At 58.0% G+C, this 26,645-nt stretch overlaps 5 protein-coding genes across 8 annotated transcripts; all 5 read right to left on the bottom strand.

Annotated features, from left to right (window-relative positions):
* Nucleotides 1-3,339: 3,339 nt before the first annotated feature.
* GPR119 (G protein-coupled receptor 119) lies at nucleotides 3,340-4,798 on the bottom strand. Its single transcript, XM_062625871.1, has one exon. The coding sequence runs from the start codon at nucleotides 4,766-4,768 to the stop codon at nucleotides 3,776-3,778; it is 993 nt and encodes a 330-aa protein (XP_062481855.1). The 5' UTR covers nucleotides 4,769-4,798; the 3' UTR covers nucleotides 3,340-3,775.
* Nucleotides 4,799-7,508: 2,710 nt separating this feature from the next.
* SLC25A14 (solute carrier family 25 member 14) lies at nucleotides 7,509-17,022 on the bottom strand. 3 transcript variants are annotated; one of them, XM_062625867.1, is made up of 10 exons: nucleotides 16,876-17,022; nucleotides 16,652-16,799; nucleotides 16,020-16,114; nucleotides 13,719-13,762; nucleotides 13,054-13,139; nucleotides 12,683-12,778; nucleotides 11,094-11,218; nucleotides 9,896-10,031; nucleotides 9,452-9,532; nucleotides 7,509-8,754 (listed from the first exon to the last, which is right to left on the bottom strand). In XM_062625867.1, exons 1-10 carry the CDS (start codon nucleotides 17,013-17,015, stop codon nucleotides 8,713-8,715), a joined length of 993 nt encoding a protein of 330 aa, XP_062481851.1. In that variant the 5' UTR covers nucleotides 17,016-17,022; the 3' UTR covers nucleotides 7,509-8,712. The 3 variants fall into 3 exon arrangements, with proteins under 3 accessions (XP_062481851.1, XP_062481852.1, XP_062481854.1); XM_062625868.1 differs by lacking the exon at nucleotides 13,719-13,762 and having other exon boundaries at nucleotides 16,876-17,016; XM_062625870.1 differs by lacking the exons at nucleotides 13,719-13,762; nucleotides 16,652-16,799.
* Nucleotides 17,023-17,586: 564 nt separating this feature from the next.
* RBMX2 (RNA binding motif protein X-linked 2) lies at nucleotides 17,587-20,319 on the bottom strand. Of its 2 annotated transcripts, XM_062625863.1 has the most exons (6): nucleotides 20,251-20,277; nucleotides 20,010-20,125; nucleotides 19,863-19,914; nucleotides 19,665-19,794; nucleotides 19,329-19,514; nucleotides 17,587-18,443 (listed from the first exon to the last, which is right to left on the bottom strand). In XM_062625863.1, the coding sequence occupies exons 1-6, from the start codon at nucleotides 20,253-20,255 to the stop codon at nucleotides 18,024-18,026; spliced, it is 909 nt and encodes a 302-aa protein (XP_062481847.1). In that variant the 5' UTR covers nucleotides 20,256-20,277; the 3' UTR covers nucleotides 17,587-18,023. The 2 variants fall into 2 exon arrangements, with proteins under 2 accessions (XP_062481847.1, XP_062481846.1); XM_062625862.1 differs by having other exon boundaries at nucleotides 19,665-19,914; nucleotides 20,251-20,319.
* Nucleotides 20,320-20,362: 43 nt separating this feature from the next.
* RAB33A (RAB33A, member RAS oncogene family) lies at nucleotides 20,363-23,018 on the bottom strand. Its single transcript, XM_062625861.1, has 2 exons — nucleotides 22,655-23,018; nucleotides 20,363-20,890 (listed from the first exon to the last, which is right to left on the bottom strand). The coding sequence occupies exons 1-2, from the start codon at nucleotides 22,874-22,876 to the stop codon at nucleotides 20,438-20,440; spliced, it is 675 nt and encodes a 224-aa protein (XP_062481845.1). The 5' UTR covers nucleotides 22,877-23,018; the 3' UTR covers nucleotides 20,363-20,437.
* A 352-nt stretch (nucleotides 23,019-23,370) lies between these two features.
* MARS2 (methionyl-tRNA synthetase 2, mitochondrial) lies at nucleotides 23,371-26,644 on the bottom strand. Its single transcript, XM_062625859.1, has 3 exons — nucleotides 26,413-26,644; nucleotides 25,909-26,243; nucleotides 23,371-24,615 (listed from the first exon to the last, which is right to left on the bottom strand). The coding sequence occupies exons 1-3, from the start codon at nucleotides 26,615-26,617 to the stop codon at nucleotides 23,437-23,439; spliced, it is 1,719 nt and encodes a 572-aa protein (XP_062481843.1). The 5' UTR covers nucleotides 26,618-26,644; the 3' UTR covers nucleotides 23,371-23,436.
* Nucleotide 26,645: the final 1 nt, after the last annotated feature.

The raw sequence follows: 26,645 nt of genomic DNA, 5'->3' as shown, positions 1-26,645 counted from the left end.
GAGTGGGAATGATGCGAGAGGCTGGAGTGAGAAGGATGCAAGTCTGCTAGATAAACTCCTGCCCAGGCTGCCTCAGCACTTACCATTGTCTGACCACTTCCACTCCCCACGTTCTGCAGGCTGGAAAAACTGATTATTGTAGCTGTGCAAGTGAAGTACAGGGGAGCAAGAAAGTGTGTGGATTAACAGGTAACCTATATAAGGACTAACACACCTGGCACTGAAAACAAAAACACTTCTAGGCAGCAAGATGTGAATCTACATTGGTGTTAACAGCTGGACTTTGCACACACAGCCAAAATGAGAGCAAAATAATTGAGACAGTACAAAAGAAGCCTGAGGGTAATGCTTGAAGAAAGCAAATAAACGCATGCATGTGCATACATATGGATGGTAGGCAAAAGATATTTATGGAGCAGGGCTGTGGGAGAGCTACAGCCCATCGGTATCTGTGGTTACTGGTATGAGCATGCCGGAACCTGACAGTGCCTCCTACGTACAGTCTGGCCGTCGTGAGTGGATCCAGCATAAGCTGAGCTGGGCATGGCTGAGCCTGCCACTGCTCCGAGAACCCAGCCAGCTACACCCAACCATTAACACCGTGACAGCTACACCCAGCTGGTGAGAAGCTGCTACCGCTTTCCCCCCGTTCTTCGCAACCCAACCCTCCCGCAGCACCAGAAGTGCCCCGTGTGGCAGTCCCGTCAGCTCAGCAATCACTTCTTTAAGCACATCTCACTTCGCCGACCCCTCAAAGCTACCACCCGGTGCCGATTTGATCACCAGCAGAAGGCAGCCTAGAGACTCTGCCACCCCAACTTAAACCGCTCGGAGCAGCCCCCCCCCCCCCCCCCGCCAGCCGAGCGACATCGGAGCTCTGGAGGCGTCACCACCAGCAGCGGTCCCCGGAGCTCTCGGGACCCCAGTGACGGCGATGGCCAGCGAGAGCCGCCCCGAGCCGCCTGCACCGGCCGGAAGCCAACCCTCGGCCGGCTCGGACATGAGGGGCGCGGGCTCGGCCTGAGGGGCAGCAGCACGCACAGCAGCGGAGCGCACAGCAGGCCCCAGTGCTCCGGGCCCACACCACCGCCTTCCCCGGCGAGCAGCACCGGGCCGCGGGCGCAGCAGGCCCAGGCGGCCGCTCCCCCTGGAGGTCTCCCGAGGCGGGGCTGAGCCCTGCTGCCCGAACACCGAGACCTCGCGGCTCGGCTCACCCAGCCCCAGCCCCGCACTCACCGCCAGGGCCCGCTCCCGGTCCCGGTCCCGAACCGCACCCAGCACCTCCCCGTCCGCCCTCCGCGAACATCCGCACCGGCCCCTCCGCGCGCCCCCGCCACAGCCGCCCATTGGCTGTCAGGCCGCTCAAAGCCGGGGCGCTGCGCGCAGGGCACGCCGGGACGGTGGCGGACTGCGCCTGTGCGGCTGCTGAAGGGGAGGCTCCCGTTAACACGGACAGCGGCAGCGGCGACAGCGGGGTTTATTGGGCTGGAGCACGGCGGCGGCAGCGGGGTTTATTGGGCTGGAGCGCAGCAGCGGCAGCGCTGCCCCTCTCCTGGGGCAGGACCGACCCATCCCTCCTGCCCCTTGATCCCGAGGCACCCACCCGCGCCCACAGAATCCCAGACTCGGGTTTGGTTGGGTTGAAGGGACCTTGAATCTCATCCAGTCCCAACCCCTGCCACGGGCAGGGACCCCTTCCACTAGAGCAGCTTGCTCCAAGCCCCTGTGTCCAACCTGGCCTTGAACACTGCCAGGGATGGGGCAGCCACAGCTTCTCTGGGCACCCTGTGCCAGCGCCTCAGCACCCTCCCAGGGAAGAGCTTCTGCCTAAGAGCTCATCTCAGTCTCCCCTCTGGCAGGTTAAAGCCATTCCCCTTGGCCTGTCCCTACAGGCCCCTGTCCAACGGTCCCTTTGCTCCCAGCGTGACCTGGAGGTGTCTCCAGGCATGGAGCGCCCCCTCCAGCACAGGACTGGGAGAGAGGAGGCACAGATCAGCTCCCTCCGCTGCGGGGGATGCTCTGCCTCCGCCGTGCCGTGCCCCCACCAGCATCAGAGCCCAGCAGCAGCGGCTCCTTCCCCCCAGCCACTGCCCCGTGTCTCTGGCACTGAGGGCGCTGCGGAGCCGGATCCCCGCTGCGGGTGCAGCAGCCGTGGTCGCTGCAGGCTGCACGGCGGCGGCTCCGGCTCTGCCGTCCTGCCTGGTTCCATGCCGGGCACGGGCGCTGCTCCGGCCCTGCTCCGCGCTGTGAGCAGCACAGCGCCGCAGAGGCAGCAGCGGGCGAGCTGGGGAAGCAGCAAGAGAGCACGTGTAAGCTGTCTTCATTCCCACCGGACACCCACGGCCGGCGGCGGCGGGGACTGCTCCGGCGGTACCGGTGAGGGTGGGCGGGCGGCTTTGCGAAGCAACAGCCGGCGGAGCTCAGGCTCCATGAGAACAGGCAGCAAACACCCTGCAGGCAGATGACAGGGCGGTCCCAGCACTGATTCAGGCTGGATCCACCTACGAGACACCAACGCACCCGCAGCGCCAGGACTGCGCCATAGACACCTTCCCTTGGGCTTATTCCGTGTTGCACAGCTTAGGAACAGCATCAGCCGTGTGACGGGCAGTTTCCAGGCCGCCTTTCCCGTGGAAGGTGAATGCCACAGATCACCTTGTATTTGAGTTTGTTTAATGGCACTTTTATTTTTGCTGCTCACTCTAGGGTGAGGAGGCCTCGGGACCAAGGCAGCTTCTGGATGAGGACTGGATATGGCCTTGAACAGTCGTGGCCACCAGCCGAGCAGATGGCAGAGGTGAAAAAAACTGCTCTTGTGAGCACAGCACCCTCATTTCAGATCAGGGAACATTCTGAGCTAAGAAACCTGACAAATTTTCATGCTGTGCGGATTAAATAGACATTTAATGAGAATCAATGAAATCTGGTTATAGTCTCTGGCAGGGCCAACAGGCTGGCCAGCACTGCAGCACGGCAGGGCACATGGAAACACTCCCATGGGATGAATCAGTGCATGGAGACCCTTGCAGTCCCAAATCCAGCCCACAGCCCTGGTGGGATAGAACACCGCTCCTGCCTGGGGCTTCCCAGGCTTGGAGGCAGCTGTTCCTCCTGCTCCTTCAGCCAGTTACTCATTAACTCCCTTAAGAGCCCAGGCCAAACAGCAATGGCACAGCCCGTGCTGCCCCGCATCTGTGCTGCCCTGCTCACCCTGCCAGCTTCCATGTGGATACCGCTGCTGCTGGGGTACAGCAGGAGCCTCCTGGGGGTCCCAGTGCCATGGCAGAGCCCAGACTCACGCCCCTCATGGCTGCAGGGGACAGGGCTGGGGAATAGGATCCCGAGTTTGGTTTAGAATGGGCAGCGACTGGCAGTGCTTGTGGTCCAGGACAGACTTACGGACACGAACACATCCTCCCAGGCTCTACTGCCAGAGAGCTGGTGCTGCAGGCAGAGGGGAGGGCAGGAGGAGCCAGTCTGGGCAGCAATGGGCAAAGGATGTTGGCTTGCAGAATGAATGCTGAGAGCTTGGATCTGGGAGACACCAGGCTGCTCTTGCTGAGCTCTCCAGGCAAAACCCAACGTGGGGTACCTGGGGCTGGTGCCGATCAGGCCATGCTGTGGGAGGCTGGAATTTGGCCATATCAATGTGGAATTAGCATCCAGATTGGTCCCACCCTGGTCCGTGACCTCCTCCAGAGCCAGCAGGCCCCAAGTTCATGGTCACGATGCAGGAGATGAGCTGGAAAGCTGGTGACAGCCGCTCCTTACCATGTCAGTGCTGAAGCTGCAGGCAGGACACAGTGGGGTCAGACTTGGTGCCTCTGCTGGAGAAGCGGCGGCCGTCGCCCGAGTGGAGGAGGATCCTCTTCACACCCACAGCCAGCTGGGAGAGCTGCAGCCGCACGTCCCTCTGCCAGAAAGAGTAGAGCAGTGGGTTGAGGAGGGAGTTGCCCAGCCCCAGCAGCCAGAGGTAGTTCTCGATGACCCTGGTGGGGAAGCACTCGGAACAGACAGTCTGCACGATGCTGGCAACAAAGAACGGCAGCCAGGACAGCGTGAAGCACCCGATGAGCACAGCCACAGTGCGCATGGCCTTCATGTCACTGGTGGTGCGGGCCGGCGGGCAGGCAGCGCCCGCCAACCCTGCCTGCTCCACCTCCTGAATGTGCTGCACGTGTACGGAGGCGATTTTCAGCATGTCGCAGTAGAGATAAATAAAGAGGAAGAGCGCTGGGAAGAAGCCGACGCAGAAGACAGTGAGCATGTAGGTGGGGTGGAAGACCCCGAAGATGGAGCACTTCTCATGATGGGTGACCTTCTGAAAGCCTGGGGTGAGGACTGGGAGGAAGCCAATGATGGCAGCCACCAACCAGAGCCCCGCCAGGTGCACCCCAACCCGCAGGCCTGTCATCAGCTGGAAGTAGTGGAAAGGCTTCCTGATGGCCAGGTGCCTATCACATGCGATCAGGGTCAGGGATAGGATAGAGGCAGCAGAAGAGGAGGTCACAAAAGACATTCTCAGGACGCAGAAGATCTGGGGAGGATAAAAGGGCTGAGAAAACTCATCCATGACCAGCCCCGTGACCGTGAAGCCAACCATGGCATCCGCAACGGCGAGATTGAGGACAAAATAGAGCCCCTTGGAGCCGCTCTTCTGGATGAGGCAGAGGAGAGCGATGACCACCAGTGCATTGGCAGTGATGATGAGCGAGGCCAGCACAGCGAGGATGGCTCCGAGGGCTGAGCCAGCCATGGCTGTCCCCATGGGGCACAGCCCCAGGACGGCGTGTCCCCAGGACGGCGTGTCCCCAGCACGGTTCTAGGGCATCCCTCACTGTGGACTTTCAAGAGCAGCTCCTCACTCCGGCGGTGCTGCAGCAGCCAGTGGTGTCTCTGGGCTGGAGCAGAGCCCTGCGGAAGGGACTGGAGCACTCCCAGCACCTGCTGCGCCCACAGAGGTCCCTCCCTCCAGTCACGTTTCCAGACAACCCTGGAGCAGGAGGTGAGCTGTGAGCACCTGGGCAGGAAGCTGCCACGATGGCACAGGGGGTGGTGCCTGTGCCCCCGCCAAGCACCAAGGACCTGAGCAGAGATGGTGCTGGCATCAGGGAACAAGCAGAGGGATGTCCCAGCACCCAGCCCCACTGGTCCACGTGGGTCACACAGCTCGTGGGGTCCCTGCCAGAGCCAGGGCAGCCTCTTCCTGCAGGGACGAAGGGAACACCACTGATCCCCTGGCGCAGCAGCCATAAAGGTGATGTGGTTGTAGAGGGGAAAAGAACTGACAAGAGATGTCAGCTAAAGCACACGTAAAGTTGTCCATGAGCCTGGGAACACGACATGTCTTCAGCAGGTGCAGCTACGACACTACAGTGCCTTTGGTAAGCCCAGAACAAAGAACCTGCCATAACCTGCAGGGCAGGAACCTGCCATAACCTTCAAAGGGGCCTCCTAACAAGCAGAAGTCAGGAGCTGGTGTCCTCTACCCCCTTATGGATCCATGTAAATGTAACTGGCTTCCCACCCAAACCAAGTACCCCTCTCCCCATGTACGTGAACTTCTCCATACCATCCTTCAGACCCTCTGGGGATGCTTGGGGTGACTCCAGGCTCTGGAACACGGATAATCTCCAGAGAGAGACTTCACCCATCATTGAGCTCACCCCAAGAGCACCATAATAATACACCACTTTGGAATGGAATGCACACTTGCTACTAACAGTACAAAAATAAAATATATTCTGTTTCATGGTTTGAGTTGGGAGGGACTTTAAAGATCATCTAATTCTAACCCCCTGCACAGGCAGGGACACCTCACACACTTTACTAATTAACAAGTGTATCTACCTTATAGTAACTTGTAACAAAGAGATCCATGGAAATAAAGCTTTTGTGTCCTTGTGTATTAGAGTCCTATGAACCCAGTGCACATCCCTCACATTCCCCCAGAGTGGGTGACCCACACAGGCCAGGACTGCGACTGCTCCATCCCCTTAAACCAAGTGCAAGAAGTCACTTCTGTCTCATGAGCTGGAAAAAACTGGAGCTGCCAGGAAACGGGCAGGTTCAAACCTTCCTGTCAAACAGTAACCAGAGGCTGGGGAGAGGCTGGGATCAAGGCACAGGGCAGGACCTGGCACTGCGATGGGGAGATGCTGCAGAAACGAACTGTGGCCACTGTGGGTGGAGCTGCAGAGCAGGGAACACTCTGGGTCTGCTCTGCAGGTGAGCACGGGAAGGGCTTCAGTGGCCTCACACCCCTAAACCTCCTCTTGTATTTGCCCAGGGAGACATCAGGGATGAGTCCAGAGGAGGCCATGGGGATGCTGTGAGGACTGGAGCAGCTCTGCTCTGGAGCCAGGCTGAGAGAATTCGGCTGGGTCAGCCTGGAGAAGAGAAGGCTCCTTAAGGGGAGGCCTGAGAGCAGCTCCAGTGCCTAAAGGGGCTGCAGGAAAGCTGGAGAGGGGCTTTGGACAAGGGCCTGTAGGGACAGGCCAAGGGGAATGGCTTCAACCTGCCAGAGGGGAGACTGAGATGAGCTCTTAGGCAGAAGCTCTTCCCTGTGAGGGTGCTGAGGCGCTGGCACAGGGTGCCCAGAGAAGCTGTGGCTGCCCCATCCCTGGCAGTGTTCAAGGCCAGGCTGGACACAGGGGCTTGGAGCAAGCTGCTCTAGTGGAAGGGGTCCCTGCCCGTGGCAGGGGGCCAGGACTGGATGACCTTCAACCCAAACCCCAGAGTCTGGAAATCTGTGACTACAATGTCCTGAGGCAAAGAACCTCCTTAGAAAATGCTGGACCTCAACAGTTCTGACCCTCGGAGCAAGGTTCCCAGCCATGCAGGGGCTGGGATGTTGGTTTTCAGTAGCACACTGAGCTACCAATGGAGAATCCTTGGGAGGCCCCAGCTTTTCCTTCCTGCTGGCAGCCAAGGTGGGACGCTTTGGGGATGAAGGGCTTTCTGACCACCTTCCAGGAGCACCTGGCAAAGGGCCGAGGTGCGCCCACACCCACAGGGATCACCACCACCACCACACCTTTACCTCCGTTACTATTGACAGAGTGAGGCAGAGGGACATGGGGCAGCATTTACGACAGCCAGCACTATCACAGCTTTGATAAGGGGCCATCTCCAGGGGCTGCGACCACTCGGGCAAGGCAGAAGGAAATCTCCAAAGCCATCCTGAGGAGCTGATCCAATGGGAGGAAGAAGAGGGGAAGGAGGAGCCTCTCACCAGCACCCTGCAGTTGAAAAATGCAAACAGCAAAGTGGCCGTGGGGACGCACTTGAGGCTGCTATGAGAAGCCTCTGAGCAATGCCTGAAAAACATGCTCAGGACAGCAACTGCACCTGCTAAAGATCTGCTGGGGGATCGGTCCAACAATCAACAGCAACATCCCATGGGAATGATGCACAGAAGAAATGGCCCCAGGACTGAAGGTATAGGAACAGAAAAGAACACCCAAAGAATGTCATGAACTGCAGGTAAAATCCATCTCTAAATAGACTTGTATTTATCCACCACATCAGTACTGATTTACTTTGTTAGGTTTAGAAACCCTCTCCATGAGGGAGGCCAGGCGAGGTGTATGTACCTTGTCCACTCCGAATCCACTGCTCCCCATTTTTGACAGCTTGCAAGTGCAGTTTAACTGTGAGGAGAGTCCTCACAGCCTGCTGAGCCACAGCCCTGGGGTACCGCCTCTGCTCAGGGCATGACCCAAGTCCAGGAGCTTCTTGGAGTGCCCTTCCTCATGCATGTGCTGGCACAAGGCAGCGACACCTTCACAGCACAGTTCTCACTGTCCAGGCTGGCTTTGTCTGAGCATCCCTTGTGCAGTTTGCATGGAGGAAATTCACCACGGACCTTCATCCAAACTGAAGCCACCCCACAACGAGGACAGGGAGTAGGACCACAAGAGCTGTTGGCTTTCACAACCATACACATCAAGAGACCAAAGTATCTTGCTTGATGTTCTGCTCAGCCCTAGCAACATTAGAGCCACCATCTTAAAGTAGTGGGATGTCTGAATTCAGCTTGAAATCACATTTAACCTGCTTTAAAGATGATAAAAGCAAACCCAAAGTAAGCAGTAAGAGACTGAGGTTTTGCAACTTGGTTTCATCACTAACAATTGGCTCAGAAACATTTCTATTGTAATGAACCCTCGATTGCTTTTACATACATCAATTTGGAGAAGAAAGATCCATGGAGTGTGCTGAACATTAGCAATAGCTGCTGCTCCCTCCTGGGGCGGCCGGAGCAGGCGCCCTGGGTCCCTGCAGCAAACCCACCCAAATACAGGCTCAGCCACCAGTCAATAAATAATTTAATGAGGTTCCAGGTAGGACACACACCAGCACCCGCCCAGCCAGGCTCCACCACGGCCGAGCAGCACACAGGAGCCAAACCACCCCCCACGGCAGCACCCAAAGGCCACGGGAGCACCCAGATCTTCACAGAAGATACCGCTCAAGCCCGCTCAGACACCCTTAACGCTTGCCCTGACACGAAGACTCACACAGCACCCGCCTCCAGCCTCCCAGGTACTCCTCAGCCAGAGCATGCTCCAGGGACCGTGCACTTGGGGAGGTGAGGGCCCAGACCCACAATTACCAACACAGCAAGACACGGGATGGTGAGATGAAGGAAGGCTACAGCGAAGCTCTGCTGCACGTCCTGGAGAGGACTCAGGGGGCTGAAGCCAGCTGTCAGAATGGAAGCCGCTTCAGCTGCTCGTATGTGATAAAAAACTGAAGGGAATGTCAAGGAATTCAGCCAGATGCACAAGGCAGCAGCCCCAGAGCCTCCTGGCATGACCAGGCTGACGGCAGTGCATCAGCACAGTGTGGGGAGGCCTCTTCTAGACACCATCAACTCATCTGCAGAGGTGGGAGAGAGCTGAGGAATAGGAGCTACTGGGAGAGAGAAAACTGACCCAGAAGCAAACTGGGCCAGGCTTGCCCAGACCACGGAGAAAGGGAGGGGGCTCTAGTCCCAGACTTCTTTAAATTACACACACAATTTCAGAGGCCAAGAGGAGCTCGTGCTGCTTCTGCAGCACGGCAGCACCCGTCTGGGAGCAGCAGAACATTCCCAAGCTTTCCTCATGAACAGAAGCTGATCCAGCAGCCACAGCATCTTCAGGAGCTCAGGCAAAGGGAGTCTCGAGCCACACACTCATGAGCACCCAGTCCAGAGGGAACACCGTGCTGCTGCCCTCAAGTCCCTGCACTTGCCACAGCATCCGCAGTCACACCAGGGGCACTCTGGCACTTGAACCAGCAGCAGCCACATCACAGCTTACGTCTGTCAAAGGGGACACCCTGGGCTGCTACAAGGAAGACAACAAAGTGCCCCATTGGGGTGTTCACTCTACATTCCCCTTGAGAACTCAGTTCTCCCCTCCCTGTCCACACAACAACCCCTCAGCAGCACGCTGAAGGATACAATGATGTTCCAGGGACCAAGCCGAAGCCAGTTGGGCCAGAAACCTTTGTAGAGTGCAAAGAAGCCCTCGCTCTTCCATGTCTAGGAGGAGAAAAGAGATGAGTTAGGAGACACACCAGATCCATGCTCTGCCCATCTCCTTAATGCCACGTGGCATACAATGGACCCTTACAAATGCTGCAGTAAGCAGACAACAGTGGGGATGCTGTTGTGTTAGCATATGAACCTAACCAAACCGCACCACTGACAGAGTTCTGTCCCAGGAGGTTGGGAGGAGGCTCAAGTGACCTCAGGGAGGTGACTCTGGGCCTGGGTAGTCCAAAGCGCTCACTACCGAGCACATCCTGTCCCTGCCAAATCTAACTGCTCCCACCAGCGTGGGTGGCACTGGGAGCTGCCCAGGCTCCTGAGGACAGGATCTGCCCACCTCGTGCACCTCCGTACCTTCACCAGCCCATCCAGGGTGCCCTTATAGAGCTCTGTGTTGCCCACGATCGCCCGCTGGTTCATCATCCGTGTCCGCACCACGTCCACGGGGTTGGAGGCGATGGCGCCAGCCAGCCCACAGGTGAAACTGGAACTGCACACACAGCAAAACAGAGACAGGAACAGCTCTGAGCACGCTGCTCCAGCTCACGCAGGACAGCAGCACAAGAGAACACCTTTCATTGCATTTTATGACAGGCACTTTGCAATAGACATTAGCTGCACTGCCTGTTCCCACCCAGGAAGCAAGCAGAGAACTTCAGGAGCCCAGAGAGACACTCCAGGGGAAGGGAAATGCTCAGCTTTGTCTTACGTAGACCCTTGTCAGGGCCCATTGCTGGTCTCCAGAGGGTATACTGCAGGCCAGCAAGTGCCTCCAGGTGCCATCAAGGCAACACAGACCCGAAGGCGGCCTCTCAGAAGCGCACATCCTGCTCACCACAGCAAACACTTCTTCAGGGTGGGGAAGGAGGGAGGAAGGCCAAAGGCAGCAGCAAGAGGGAGCATGCAGCTGCAAGTCCCTTCCCTCTACATATGGTGCAGTGCTCGTTACCTTCAGCCCACAGGAGGCAAACCTGACAGGAGCACTGCAGCACCTCAAGTGTCTGCCAGAAGAATATGAAAATGTAGGTGGAAAAAAGCCTCTGGGAGGTCTCTAACCCATCCCCTGCTCAGAGCACGCTGACTTCAAACATGGCTCAAGCTCAGGGCCTCATCAGCTTTGCAAGCCTCTCTTTACCTTGTTGCTTTTAGAGCAACGCCTGCAAGCTGACAGCCCTGGCTCAGGCGAGGACCTCAGGCTAGAGCAGTTGTTTCAGGTGACTGCTACACAGTCACACATCTGCAGCTCCTGCCTTGCTCATACCAGGGCACGCACATGGAGCAACAGCGTTTGTGGCTGACATCAGTGAGCTGACATCATCCTGACATTCCATGATTTCTGCCTGGCTCCTTCTCCAGGGAGATCTCCCTGGGAATACCTGCTGCTACTCACTGAACTGCTCCAGCCAACACAGCCGATCCCTCTGAATTACCAAGCCTGCTCTCTGCAGCTCAGAGCACTGGCTCTGGGAACAGGTCTCAGCCCTAATCCCACCTTGCCCCTCAGCTTCCCATACCCCTGTCAAGCCTGAAGAGTGAAGCAGGAAATACTCACACGAAGTGGGCAAAGATGGTGTCACCCATCAGCCCCGACAGGATTAAGTGCTTCTTGGTGATGTCGTAGACCGGCAGCTCCACGCCGACCACAATGGCAGCTCTCTGAGCTGTTGGGACAACACCCTACAGAGCACAAGCACCAGTCACAGACAGAGCTGGGGGCTGCAGCTACTCTAACAAATCCCCCTCCTTCCTCTCAGGGGCCTTTTGCTGCCAATCTGCTCCATATCTCCCTGCCCTGCCTCGCAGCTGGAGCTCTGAGGTCAAGCTCACCGTCTCCCAGCTTTACTCCAGAGCTCAAGGGGACTCCTTGCCCCTGGCAGCGTTACTCCAGGCAGATGAACTACTCACTGCTGCCCTCCTCCCAGCCACGAGCATGCAGGAATCGGGCTAAAATCCACTCATCTTTCCCCACCGAACAGCACCCACCCATTTTAACACCAGAAATCCTGCACCCCAAGAGGAGCAACTCTAAGGAGGCAGGTGGGGCTCCAGCTCCCCCTTGCTACAGAACAGCTTTGTGAAAGCTTCTGACTTCGATTTTCACGTATGAAGAGTTGCTGCCAGCAGGACACTGATCTGGAATTGGCAAGACAATTACTGCAACAACTACAAGGCTTAGGCAAGAGGAACCAGCCACCCTCTATCTGAGAGCCAGCCCAGCAACCCCTCACCAGGAATGAGATGTGCAAATGTCCATGAGCTTGCAGAACATGGAGAACATGGCACCAGTGTGGAGTTGGGCCATTTCAAAGGGACTAATGCCATCCAAGTAATCCAGAGACCCATGAGAAAGCTCCTGGTCACTGGGACTGGAGGAACCCTCCCATGTGGTTGAGCTGTGTATGAGCCATCGGGACAGGCAGCTTTCTCACCAAACAAACCCAAAGCTGCTGCAAGAAGTAAAAGTACTTCTCAGGTGTCTGGCTCCTGCTGTGCTAATGCAATGCCTGACAGTCTCCTCCTGGGCTCCTGCCTAACCCAGGCCAGCTCAAAACTCCCCAAATGGTGATGCCAGAGCTGGTGAGCACAAACATCTCTGCCTCAGCGTGAGGGGAGACTGGAGAGAGGAGACAGTGGCTGTCCCACACCAGAGAGCAGCATGACTAGCTTGATCACTGGAATCCACCTCAAGACTGATCTGTCTCTGCACCATGTCCTGTCTGCAGCAAACATCAGCAACACTGAGGGTCTCATATCTTTTCTAGTCTCTCTTCCCATCTCCAGTGTCTGTGTCTAGAGAGAGAAATAATCTCTAAATACTGAGTCAACACTGGCAGTTGACTGATTCCTCCTCCCCTTCCCACACAGGTACCTTCTGTAAAGGATTTCAGGGACCATAAGAGGGAGAAATTTGACTGCTGCCTGTACCTGAAACTTCACAGACACATTTCAGCCCTGGAAACCAGGTCTGCCTGGCCCAGCACTGAGGCTGCTGTGGCACAGGCCCCATCCCCACCACAGCTGTGCTTCTGCTTGTAACTCTACTACTCCCCTTGGTTCCTAGTTCTCCTTGACAGCTGCACCTAAGAGTAGTGAGCTGCTAGTTCTGCTACTAGTGGAGGGGGCTCCACAGCCAACGCTCACCCTCCAGAGGCCTCGGGTACCCTCCTGCTGGTAGATGTCAATGAAGCTGCCAATCATGCCCCCCTGGAATAAACTGCCTTGAGCCTGCATTCGGATCTGAAAGAAACATGAGATACACAAGCTCAGTGATGGGAAGAACAGCTTGGAGCTGACACCACTCCCCCCATGTGCCCTCCCTGCAGGGCATGGGGACAGCAACAGCCTCCACCTCATCACCATTCTTAAGTCTGTTTATTGCTTCTGCCCCCATCAGTAAGGCCCCAGATGAGCAGAACTGCTGCCAGCAGACAGCTCCTCCCTGCACCGGAGAGCAGCACCTTCCACATGTCAAACCTCAGCCCAGCAGGAGCTCTCTCCAGACACGTTCCTACCTTTAGCACATCTGTCGGGTTGGCAAGCGCAGAGGAGATCACCCCTGAAACCACCCCACAGATGACATTGATCAGCAACGTTTCATCTGCAACAAAGAAGAGAAATCCTAAAGAGCGGAAGGGAAGGTGCATGGATTGCATTGAGCAAGCAAGAAACTGGGAACAGCAGAGGAGCTCAGCTCACAAATCACACGGTGAAGGTGCACGAGCAGAGGCTGGCCAGTGCCATCAGCTCACAGCAGATCTGTCCCCACGCCTGGCAGAGTTGGAAAGAGCAGCTGGAACACTCAGTGACACGCTCAGGGAGAAGCAGGTCTTACTGATGGATCCAGCTCATCAGACAGTCTGAGGGACATGGACATTTTGGACAATTAACTGAGATTTCAGTGTCCAGCAATGGCATCATGGTGGATTCAAGCCAAGGCAGAGGGAGACAGAAAGGGGCAGCCTAATGCTTCTCAAGGCAACCTGATGCCAATTGGTTTGATCTGGAGCCCTAGTTGGCCACGCTCAGACTATGCAGCCACCTCAAGAGAGCCGAGAGCAGGCACCCAGGCAGAGAGTTAGATGTGATTAGTTCCAGGGGGAATAATCCAAGACTTCCAGGCCCAGTATTAGGGTGTTGGTTATGTTGAGAAAAGGCACAACCCTTTGCTGGTACTGACCACTGCAATTCCCAGAGGAGACCAGGCCACTGTCTGCCCCAGGCCTGCAGGGAGACAAACATTCAGAGAAGGGTACTCACAGGTGGAGCCGCTGCCACAGGCAGCGAGGAGGCGCATGGTGCTGCACAGGCACAGCACCACGCACCGGGGAGGCAGCACTGCAGAGCAGAGCAGCCCTGGAAAGAGGCTCCCACGTGCTCCTGGTCCTCACGGTGCTGCCGACCGGCCCGGGCACCCCTTCCTGGGCTGGAATGGTGTGACAGGGGAATTACAGAGCAATCAGTCTCACCTCTGTGCCTGGCAAAATCTTGGGGCAGATTCTCCTGCAAGGCATGCTAAGGCACATGAAAACCAACAAGGTGCTTGGTGACAGCCAGCATGGCTTCACTAAGGGGAAATCCTGCCTGACCAATTTGGTGGCCTTCTATGATGGGGCTACAGAACTGATGGACAGGGGTAGAGCAGTTGATGTCATCTGGACTTGTGCAAAGCATTCGACACTGTCCCACACATCTTTGTCTCTAAATTGGAGAGACATCAATTTGATGGATGGACCACTCGGTGGATAAAGAACTGGCTGGATGGCTGCACACAAAGAGTTGTGGTCAATGGCTCAATGTCTGGCTGGAGACCAGTAACGAGTGGTGTCCCTCAGGGATCAGTGTCGGGACCGGTCTTGTTCAACATCTTTGTCGCTGACATGGACAGTGGGATTGAGCGCGCCCTCAGCAAGTTTGCCCATGACACCAAGCTGTGTGGTTCGGTTGATACCCTGGAGGGAAGGAATGGCATCCAGAGGGACCTTGACACGCTTGTGAGGTGGGCTGATGCCAACCTCATGGGGCTTAACCATGACAAGTGCAGAGTCCTGCACTTGGGTCGGAGCAATCCCAGGCACAGCTACAGGTTGGGCAGAGAAGAGATTCAGAGCAGCCCTGCAGAGAAGGACTTGGGGGTGTTGGTGGATGAGAAAATGAACATGAGCCAGCTTCAGTGTGCGCTTGCAGCCCAGAAAGCAACCGTATCCTGGGCTGCATCAAAAGGAGCGTGACCAGCACATCGAAGGAGGTGATCCTGCCCCTCTGCTCTGCTCTCGTGAGACCTCACCTGGAGCATTGTGTGCAGTTCTGGTGTCCTCAACATAAAAAGGACATGGAACTGTTGGAACAAGTCCAGAGGAGGCCACAAGGATGCTCAGGGGACTGGAGCACCTCCCGTACGAAAACAGCCTGAGCACATTGGGGCTGTTCAGCCTGGAGAAGAGAAGGCTGCATGGAGACCTCAGAGCAGCCTTCCAGTATCTGAAGGGGGGCTACAGGGATGCTGGGGATGGGACTGTTCATTAGGGACTATAGTGACAGGACAAGGAGTAATGGGTTAAAACAGGGGAAGTTTAGATTGGATATAAGGAAGAAATTCTTTACTGTTGGGGTGGTGAGGCACTGGAATGGGTTGCCCAGGGAAGCTGGGAATGCTCCATCCCTGGTGGTGTTCAAGGCCAGGTTGGACAGAGCCTTGGGTGCCATGGTTTAGTGGGAGGTGCTCCTGCCCATGGCAGGGGCGTTGGAACTGGATGATCTTAAGGTGCTTTCCAACCCTAACTATTCGATGATGCTATGACGGGATTCACCCGTGTCACACCAGGGATTAAAAGTGCACATGCACATCGTGGTGCTCCTTCAGTGAACATGTACCAGGCTCCTGGTGCTCTGCTTGATGGGAACCACCTCCCCATTCCCAGAGGTGCTCGGTCAGGAGCATTGGCTGTATCCCAGCTGGAGCCATGGCTACAGAGCCGGACAGTACAACTATCTGGATGTGCCACATTCAAGCACACGGGCTCACAGGCTCCAGCAGGAAAATTGCAGGGACTCACTGCTGGAGCTTTCAACCCACGTAACAACTGATGTACAGATGGCTGTATGCCTTCCCCGAGACTAAACCTAAAAGAGATGAGCCTGGGGCCACAATACCTTTGGGTCTGGCTCTGCAAAGCAGAAATAAAGGCTGGGGAAAGAAAAGAGCTGGGAGGGTGGGGGGAGCAGGGAGGGGGCTGGCTGGGGCTGTGGGCAGCACCAAGCACACCCAGATTCCTGCCTGTGTGGAAGCCCATCCTGGCTATTACCCCACAAACAGAACCACAGCACAGAGTAACAACACAGTAGCAATAACTCTGTTCCTGTGGGAATCATAGCTAGGAAGGACAGAGAAAGGAATGAGGAAAACTGGACTGCACAGAGAGTACAAGACCTCGCAGGGCACCTTGGTGAGGCTGAAGGTGCCACGCTCACCCACACGAACCTTCCATGCGATCCACAAAGAGCCGCTTCAAGCTCTGGTAGATGCCGATCTTTATGGTGCCATAGGATGCCTGTCTTAGCAGGGCAGGGGCGATCCTGGGGGGACAGACAACACACTGGGTTGGTTCTCCCTGCGGGCCCAGCATGGAGCACTCCCCATCACCACCAAGGGGCACAGCCTAGACCACACACACCCCACCTCCCCCAGCAGCGCAGCAGAACAGGAAGCACAGGATAACAACCCCGGGAGCCTGTAATAACAACCCCAGGAACACAGGGTAACTCTGGCTGACCTGGAAGCATCTCAGATGCCCCCATACCTACAGCACGGGAGCCCAGCACCCACGGGAGCCTTGGCCTTGGCACACAATTCCCTGCTCTGTATCTCGGGAAGACCGGGAGTCTCCAGGAGGCACAGCAGCACCGCTGCCTGGCCCCGGGGACGGGCAGGGGGGGCCCAAACCGGGATGAAAGAGGATTCCCGAAGTGGGACGGGGGGGCCGGGACAGGCAGAACAGGCGCAGGGCTGGGGCGGGCCGGGCCCGGGCCGGGCGGGATTCCTGGGTCCGGAAGGACGTTCCCCGGGCGGGTGAGGGCTTCCCGGTCCGGTGGCTCCCGTCCCCCGGCGCTTACCCTGAGTAGAGAGCGCGGCCGCCCTCCTCCCGGCAGATGCGGAAGAGGGCGTGGAACATGCCCCGGTACCGGACCTCGCGGAACCGCGCATCGGCGCTCTGGCCCTGCACCTGCAGGCGCGTCTTGGTGAGGTCCACAGGGAACGTGCCTGCGGGGACAGCGCCTGTCAGCGGCCGCGGCCCGCCCGCCCGCTCCGGCCCTCCCCGGCCCGGCCCCCGCCTCACCGAACTCGGCCACGATAGAGGCGAGCCCGCCGTACACGAAGGGTTTCCAGCTCAGCGCGGACATGGCATGGCGGAGAGCGGCGGCGCGGGCGGAGCCCGGAGCCACCGGATCCGGAAGCGCGGGCTGCGCTAAGCTCCATCCGCCCCGCTCCCCCGGCCGGCAGTCATGCGGGCGGAGCGGGTATTTCTGGGACCAACGAAGTGCGGCTACAGCCCCCTCGCTCCGAAGCGAGGCTGAGAGAGCTGGGCTGGGTCAGCCTGGAGAAGAGAAGGCTCCTGAAGGGGAGACCTGAGAGCAGCTCCAGTGCCTGATGGGGCTGCAGGAAACCTGGAGAGGGGCTTTGGATGAGGGCCGGTAGGGACAGGCCAAGGGGAATGGCTTTAACCTGCCCGAGGGGAGACTGAGATGAGCTCTTAGGCAGAAGCTCTTCCCTGTGAGGGTGCTGAGGCGCTGGCACAGGGTGCCCAGAGAAGCTGTGGCTGCCCCATCCCTGGCAGTGCTCAAGGCCAGGTTGGACACAGGGGCTTGGAGCAAGCTGCTCTAGTGGAAGGGGTCCCTGCCCGTGGCAGGGGGGTGGAACTGGAGGAGCTTTAAGGTCCCTTTAACCCAAACCACGCTATGATTTTATGAACATCCCCCCATCACTGCATACCGTGTCAGCATCTCCCAGCCATGACACCAGGAAACAAATGCTGCTCCAAGGTGACCGCTGAGTTAACAGGCAACATTTTAATAAAAGTCATTTAAACCAAAATGCAAACCAACAGTAAACAGCTCCACTGCAGCAGTGCAGCCCTGGGGATGCAGCACAGGATCCAGGCATGGTGCTGGACAGTGCTGGACCCAGTCCCGGCATATGAGGCCAACAAGGTACCAGCCTGTCTCTCCCAACAGTGCACAAGGGGGACACCTCTATAGACCCAGGTATTCTGGGAATGGGATGCTGCTGCTGCTCCCAGGGACCACCTCCACAATGCAGTGCAGCATCCTGATGAGAGTCCATGGCTGCAGGAAGGGCCAGACAGCAACTAAGGAATGTCCTGGTCCACACCACAGTGGTGAGGAGAGCCCTGGCCCAGGAGGGAACAGGAACCCAAGTGGAAGCGGCTGGAGGTCCCTGGGGAGGCTCCAAGCAGGTTTTGGGGTGTCAGCAGCGGCTGGAGCCCCTGGTGGAGCTGCGCTCCCGGTGCCAGAGCTCCCGGGGGCTGCGCTCCCGGGCCCGGCCACCCTCAGGACATTCTCCCCGGCGGCTACCGAAACACTCACCCCTCCTGCCAGCCTCCTCCCGCCTGCCTTCCCACAACCCGCCTTGGCCCCGCTGCTCCTGGCAGCTCCTCTCCCCTCTCCTCTCCAGGGGCCTCTGGTGCCTCCGCTCATCCTCTTCCCGTTGTGTTCTGCTTGCAGGCTTCCTCTCGGAGCCCCTCCAGGGCTGCTGGCTCCCGCTGGCGTAGCGCTCGTAGGCTGGGTCCTCCTTCTCCTTCTTAATCTTGATCCTGGGATGTGCCTCCTCCACAGATGGCGCTCTCTTCCCAGGCTGGGAGCTCGCCTGCGGCCACTCCTCTCTGCTCTCTGCAATACACGGTTTGTGTCTGGGATGGACAGTCCCACAGGCACCACTCTGACTCTCCAGCTCCCTCCCATTTAAGCTCTCCCCCTCCAAGCTACGCAGCCTTCATCCCCCTTAGTGATCCCATTCCAGTTCCAACCTTGATGCTTCTCTCCTCCAGCCTCAGCCATCCTAATTCCTTCTTTAGTGCTCACCAGGTTGTGTCCTTGCTGTAATCACAGGTGCATGCTGCCCAACAATCACTAGCAAGCCACATTAAGCAGCTCCTACAAGTCCCTGCTTCTGGCACCCCGCTTGCTCCAGCTAGGGTAACTTTTCCAAGATCTCTGTTGCATGGATCAAAAATAAACCCAACAGCTGCTAAAAATGCATCACTGCAGCTGCATGGGCTGGTCCTTTACATTCGTTCAAGTCACTGTGGAGGTACTCTACATTTCACAAAACCTGCTGCAGCCCCTAAGAACAGGAGGTATTCAGGCGCTCGGTTGGGTTTACCTTGTGCTGCATTTTTAGGTGCACTTGGGGCTAGAAAGAACCTTTAAAGTCCACCCAGTCCACACTCCACCCGCCGCCTTTGACTTCAGCTTCCAGCCACAGAAGCTTCTCCAGATCTGCTGCTTTATGTTCTGTTCAATTAGGTTGTCTCACACAGGCCACAATGGCCATCCCATCCACCTGCAGCACTCCACTCATACAGCAGCAGCATCCAGATGTGAAGCGGTGCTCTTCCTAAGCCTTCCCTCTCCATGCTTCCCAAAACACAGCCCCCCCCTCCTCTTTTCAAGAGTCCACCCACCCTCGGTGCTTCCCTGAGGAAAGGGCCCTCTCAAGGCCAAGGGCTCTGTGCAGAGGCTCCCACTGGGGGTCAGGGCTGCAGGAGCACACCTCACCTTTTGGCTTTTTTACAGGCGCACCATCATCTTCTGACAGGGAATCAGAGGACGTATGAGGTGGCGTTTTAACTCCGCAACCCTTTGCATGGAGGTTTTTTGTAACATCATCCAAGTCATCAGAGTCCTGGGGAGGCCGATAATTGGCCACATGGTCCACTCGAATTGTCCTTCCTTTGATCTACGAGGGGAGTCCTGCTGTTAGCGAGGGCACAGCCCAGCTCCCCACACGCTGTGGGTGGCGAGGGCTCCTGGCTGATGTGAGGCAGCATTACAGGAGCCACACGAGGGTGACACACAGACAGACCTGCTTCCCAGGCTGCTCCCTCACCTTGATCCCATTGAAGTTATCAACAGCGAGGATGGTGCTCCTCTGGTCCTCATAGCACAGAAAGCAGAAGCCTTTGGACTTTCCGGTCTTCTTATCCCTCACCAGGTTGATGTTGACGACCTCCCCGTACCTGCAACACACTCCTGAGCACCCGAGGCAGCGGCAGGGGCGTGGCGGGCCTGGGGGCTGCGCACTTACTGCGAGAACACGCAGATGACATCGCCCTCTGTCAGCTCGTAGTGCAGCCCGCCTGCGGGGAAAGAGGCAGGGAGGAACGGGACACGGGCACTGCGTAGGCCCTGGCCCGGACCCGGACCCCCCAGCCCCAGCCCTCCTCGGCCGTACCGATGAAGATCCAGGCGCTGTCCTTGTACTCCGCGTGCCACGAGACCGCCTCCTGCACGCCCAGCTCCGCCTCCCGCGCGTTTAGCTCGTTGATCAGCTTCACCTTCGTCAGGGGGCTGAAGGCGGGGGGCACATTCAGCTCGGGGACGGGGACGGGGACGGGGACGGGGACGGGGACCGGGACCGGGACCAGGCCGCGCACCTTCTCCCCCCTTCCCCCCTCCGCGCCCCGCACACCTACTTCATGGCGGCGGCACCGCACACTGCGCATGCGCGCAGCCGAGCCGGAGCCGAGCGCAGCCGAGCGCAGCCGAGCCCTATCGCTGCCGAGCCGCGCAAAGCAAGACCCAGAGTTGCCTGGAGCCGCAGAGACTTTATTGGGATGAACGGGACCGGGGCCGGGACCGGGGCCGTGCCGCCCGTCCCGCTCAGCACGGGCAGGTTTTACTGCTGCTGGTGTGCGCTGGCTCCAGCCTGCGGGCCTGGCCCGACCAGCCCTCCAGGTCCCGGCAGGGCGGCGAGCGCTGCGCCTTCAGCCGGCAGGCCAGGCACATGAAGATCGCATCCACGTTCTGGCTCTCCTTAGGGTCCTTGGCCGAGGTCTCAAACAAAAGCATATTGTGAGCGTCGGCGAATTTGAGGGCCATGCTGGATGGCACTTGGATCAGGTCTTTCAAGTCACACTTGTTCCCAACGAGCACCCTAGGGACAGTGGGGGACACCGCATGCCCATTGCACTCCTCAATCCATGTCTTGAGGTTGGTGAAGGACGACATCTTTGTGACATCATAAACAAAGACGACAGCATGCACATTGCGGTAGTAGTGCTCCACCATGCTCTTCCGAAACCTCTCCTGGCCAGCTGTGTCCCACACTTGTACCTGGGAAGCAAAGCAGGAGAGAAGGAAGGCTGCGGGAGCGCTGCGTGTCGCCCCGAGGCAGGCTGCTCACCAAGCTCCCTGCAGGAAGATGTGGGATTGCTTCCCACCGGCCCTTCCAACCACAGCACCTCAGCCTGAGGAAGCGCAGGCGGTGAGCCTTGCAGGGAGAGGCAGTTTACCACATGAACCAGGATCAGTGGATGAGTTACACAAGCTTTTGTCCTACACTGACAGTGCCCAAGGCTGTATGTGACAGGGAACATGCTTATGTAATTCCACCAAGCAAGCACAGCTCATCTAGTAAGAGAGATCCCTCAGCACTTGCATTTACAAGGCGCTATAGGGACAGGCCAAGGGGAATGGCTTTAACCTGCCAGAGGGGAGACTGAGATGAGCTCTTAGGCAGAAGCTCTTCCCTGTGAAGGTGCTGAGGCGCTGGCACAGGGTGCCCAGAGAAGCTGTGGCTGCCCCATCCCTGGCAGTGTTCAAGGCCAGGTTGGACACGGGCTTGGAGCAAGCTGCTCTAGTGGAAGGGGTCCCTGCCCGTGACAGGGGTTGGAACTGGAGGAGCTTTAAGGTCCCTTTACCCCAAACCAGTCTGGGATTCTATGATTCAGGAAGCAGTGCTCCCTGCTTCTCAGCCTTTTCCCAATACACTTGGCCAACCATCCCCACCACAGAAAAATTGCACAAAGTACTTCTCACAAACATTCTTGAGCCAAATCAGGACATTCTTCCACCTAACCCTATGCCATTGAAGAGAACCCCAACAATTACACAGAGGTCTGTATAGAGGAGTTAGGGCAAAGATGATGGGGAGTCACCTTTTGTGTGAGACCAGCAGGAGGGCATGGAGCTCTGCATGGCTAAGAGGAGAGACAGTCATGCTGCTGTCTAAAGGGACCTCAAAAGCCTGGAGAAATGCACTAACAGCACCCTCATGAAGTTCAACAGAGAACTGCCAACTCCTGTCCTGGGGAAGAACAACTCCATGCCCCAGGACATGCTGGGGAGCACCCAGCTTGGAAGTGGCTTTGCAAGACAGGACCTGGGGGTCCTGATGGACACCAGGTTGGACGTGAACCAGCAGTGTGACCCAGCAATGAAGGCAGTGAGTAGTACCCTTGGCTGAACTACACAGTATCACCAGAAGTGAAGGATGCACTTCCAGGTTGGATGGAGCTTGGAGCAGTGTGGTCTAGTGGAAGGTGTCCCTGCTCGTGGCTGGAGCTGGATGAGCTTTAAGGTCCCTGCCAACCAAATCAGGCTGGGAATCCATGAATTCAGCGTATTCTAATGCTGTTGAGATGACACCCTCCCCGTGCTCGCCAAGAGCCACCTGCAGCATTAATACCGCAGCTGCGGAGCCCACTGTCTCCTGGCCTGGCAGTCCACAGCCATCTGCTCCTGAAACCACACTGGTTTCTGCACAGCTCATCCTTGGCTCCACCTCTCCCATGGCACAAGAACTCTCAGGGCACTCTGGGGCCGGAGGGCAAGACGGCCGCTGTGCACCCTGAGCCATCTTGAGCTGCCAGCTCAAGCAAACGCCATAGGCAGTGACAAGGCAACAGAGATGGGCTCGGAAAGCATCTCTGCAGCACGGGGAGGAGAAACCATCCCTGCTCCACTCCTCAGAGCTTGGCTGGGGATGGAAAAGCCCCCAGGAGGTGTTCAGCACCTGGGGCAGGGCCCAGGACAGGGGATGGGACAAGCGATGGGGCAGGGGATGGGGTAGGGACTGGCCGGCGCTGCCGTGCCCACCTTGATGCGCTCCCCCTCGATCTCCACCGTCTTCTCGCGGAAGTCCACACCGATGGTGGCCTCGGTCTGCCCGGGGAAGGTGCCCCCGCAGAACCGGAAGGTCAGGCACGTCTTGCCCACGTTCGAGTCTCCGATCACAATGATCTTGAAGATGCGGGTCTGCACGTACGGCTCCAGAGAGGAGTCGGGGCCCGGCGGCCGCCCACCGACCCCCGCCGCCATCCCGCGCCTCCGCTTCACCGTCTCATGCGGCCGCGCCGCCCCACGCACCGGCTGCGGCACAGCTCGGCCCCACGCACTGGCACGGCACGGTGCTGCCCCGCCCCACGCAACAGCTACGGCAAGACACGACCCCACGCACCGGCGACGGCACCGGCAAGGCCCCGCCCCGCGTACCGGCCACGGCACAGCACGGCCACGCCCCCACACCATGTACGGCACCTCGCTGTCCCGCCCCCTTGAACCATATATGGCAGGGCTCCACCCCCCATGCCATATCTGGCACACCAGAACCCCGCCAGGCCCGGGGCGGCCGGGTGCGTGTTCGCTTCCGGGCAGTCCTCCTCTAGCCCTGAGCTGCTCACCCTACCCGTCACCCGCCCTCCCGTGGCGGGCAGAGGCCTGAGCCGGTCGCCTGGGCAGCGCAGCACAGCCCTGCATCGTTCTGGTTTCCCCTCATCCATTTCATACCCCTCCAAGAGATGGGAGGAACGTGCTTTAAGAAAGACAACATTCTCTGGAATTCCCGGAGGTTTTTATTTGCAGGAGCTCTGCGCCAGGGACTACGGCCTCTTGGTTTCTCTCTGATGCTCCCTTGACTTCTCTAGTCTGTGAAATAAGACGCCAGTATCAGGTCCAAGCTGCCTCCCCTCAAAGGGACATGGCTTCCCACTGTAGCGAGGTAGAAACGTCAAACTGGAGAGAGCTCTCTCTTGTGGCTCAACAGCCAGCCTGGACAGCAGCTTGTCCGCAGTGTGTGGGATCACGGGCTGCAGTAGAGTCCCAAAGATGCGCAGGCATTCCAGAGTGACGTGGATGATGGTGTCAAGCCAGAGCTGCTCAGCAGGGTCTTTCCGGTCAAGTTTCCACGGCCTGTGCCTCTGGAAGAAACTGTTGGTCTGCCTTACACACAGGGTGATACATTCTAAAGCCTTGTAGATCTGGAAACCCTCAAAGTACCCAGCCACCTGCAGAGGCAGAGAAGCCACGGATGTCAGGAGCTCGTAGTCTTCAGCAGAAACTCTGCCCGTGCCTGTTGCCTCCCTGGAATCCGAGACCTTTGGAAAACAAGACTCTGAGAAACAAGGGTAGGTGTTGCTGGGGTTAATGCTGAGGGCTGTGGACCGATTCAGAAGCCCCCCAAGTGCATCTGCCAGTTCTGAATTCACCACCTTAAGTACCTTCTCATGGTAGTAATCACAGTCCCGCTCAGGCACACCCTGTCTTAGCAGGAAGTACCGAAACCCATCCACAGTGTACTGTTCCATACAGGAGAAGGGGTCAACCATGTTGCCCAGGCTTTTGGACATCTTCTGCCCGCGGACAGTCCAGTGGGAGTGCACAAGGATCTGCTCAGGGGGCTGCAGCCCTGCTGCCATCAGCAGAGCTGGCCAGTAAACAGCATGGAACTTGAGAATGTCCTTGCCCACAACGTGGTGTGCAGCCGGCCACCACTCCCCATGTGCTGTGGGGTAGCCCACCACGCTCAGGTAGTTCACCAGGGCATCTACCCACACGTAAATAGTTTGTGTTGGGTCACCAGGGACAGGGATACCCCACTGCAGCCGGCTGCTCTCCCGAGAGACCGACAAGTCTGGCAAGTCCTCTTCCAGCCAGCGCAGCACACGCTGGTAGAAAGGGTCAGGGGAGATGGCGTGTGGGTTCTCCTGGAGCCACTTCCACAGAGGATCCCGGAACGCTGACAGCCTGAACATGTAATTCTCCTCTTTGGTCCAGTGCACCTGGGAAGGCAGGAGCAGAAAGAATGACAGTGGAAATGTGCCACAAACAACTTCCCAATTTGCAGGCAGCGTTACGGCTGTCCCACATTCCCTCTGCCTTCAGGTGTGCTCCCAATACACGTGAACCCCCAGCAGCCTTCTACGACCAGCAAGAACCTGCTCTCCCCAGACACCCCCTGAGGCCTCAGGCACTTGGGATGGCTCAGCAGCAACTTTTGAAGGTGCTCATGCCCCCAGGGAAGGAATACCTGAATACCTTCCTGCCTGCCAGGAAGGTATTCTGCCTTCATCAGGCAAGAATTACAAGCATAGTTATGCAATAAAAATGAGAAGGCAACATAACATAGTTAATTACTGCTCAGGAACACCCTGGGCACATGCTTTGCCCTTCTCCTGGGCGCTACTTTCCTCCTTTCCCCCAGTTGAAGCATTTGTGCATCTCAGCTGCTAACTTTGTTAGCCTGTCACTGTGTTACAGCACTGACAGCACTCCTCTCACACCACCTTGCAAGACCTTCTCTCCCCCATCCACACTGTTTCTCTTGGACAGTTTGCCAGGCAGCTAAGGCAGGTAATTGTCCTCAATTTGCCTCTGAAGCCTGCTGACTCTATTTTAGATATAATAATTTCCTGGGCTGAAAACTTATCCCTTTTCTAACTACATTAGGTGCTACACACCCCTTTCTGTGTGAACCAATACTCGTGTGCCCCAGCCTCATACAAATATCATAGGAGCATAACCTCTGCCTACCTCTGAAACAATTATCTGCAACTGCTCGATTAAACCACGTAAGTCCTGACACCCCAGAAAATGCAGTGGCAGAGACTCCAGGTCAGGCACCGCACTCCTGGCTGCATCACTGTGCAATCATCCCGCCAGAGCACAGGCCTGTAGTGTTACAATGGTTTATGGAGGGCTGAAACCCACATAACAAAACCGACAGAAGCTGTCCAGAAGCCAAATGGCAAAGCAGAAGTGACCCCCCCCCAGAACACCTTCACCCTTCTGCACAGCAAACTCCTCTCATCACCACCTTCAAACCCCGTTTCCAGGCCAGCAGACTGCAGAGCCAGCCCCAGCTGAATCCTTCCCATGGCTGAAATGTGGGGCTTTGGCAGTGCTCCCCTGCTCCCCACACACCACTACAGACACAGAGAAGACATTCTCCGAGATACGGGCAAGCCTCGGCTGATGTGAAGCACAAAAGGCCGCAGGAAGCTTTAAACACCCCCAGATTTGCCCACAGCAAAGCACCGAGCTCTGTGTCCGTGGGAGCGGGACGGCGCCGGTACCTGATGGCCGCTCTCCAGCGACACCTTGCAGGGGCGCCCCTGCGCATCCCTGCCCTCGGCCAGCTGGCTCTCGGGCAGGAAGCACTCCTCGGGGGTACAGTACCAGCCCTCGTAAGAGCCTTTGTAGAGGGTGCCGCCGTCCCGGAGGGCTCCCCAGAAGCACTCCACAGCTCGCTGGTGCCGGGGCTGGCTGGTGCGGGTGAAGTCAGTGAAGGAGACGCCGGCCTGGGCCAAGGCCTGGCGGAAGAGGCCCGAGACGCGCTCGCAGAGCTCCGAGGGTGATGCTCCTGCGGCGGCCGCAGCCTGCTGGATCTTCAACCCGTGCTCGTCGGTCCCTGCAAGGGCAGCGAGCGGGGTGCTGCAGAGCGGGGAAAGCGGGAGCAACCACCCCCCCCACGGGCCTCGGGACACGGGGAAAGGGAACAGCCCCGTGCGAGGCGGGTCAGCCCCGGGCACAGGCAGAGGGCGCGGGGCAGCCGCGGCGCCCAGCGGGCGCGCACTCACCAGTGGAGAGGCGGCTAGGGCCGGCGCCGCGGAGGCCGCGCTGCCGATGCAGTGCGTCGGCGAGCAGTGCGGAGTAGAGGTGCCCGATGTGCGGCGGCCCGTTAACGTAGAAGATGGGCGTGGAGAGCAGGAGGCGGCGGCCGGGCCCGGTGCAGGCGGCGCGGCGGAGCGGGCGCGGCAGGCAGCGGCAGGGCGGTCGCAGCATGGCGGCGCCAGCAGGGACACGGCGGCGC

Source organism: Pezoporus occidentalis, unplaced genomic scaffold (assembly GCF_034315485.1).
Source record: "Pezoporus occidentalis ecotype Australia unplaced genomic scaffold, CSIRO_AGI_Poc_V1 ctg283, whole genome shotgun sequence".
In the NCBI taxonomy this organism is placed as follows: Eukaryota; Metazoa; Chordata; class Aves; order Psittaciformes; family Psittacidae; genus Pezoporus; species Pezoporus occidentalis.
The sequence above is the reverse complement of the archived record's forward strand: the minus strand, read 5'-3'. Positions and strand labels throughout refer to the sequence as shown.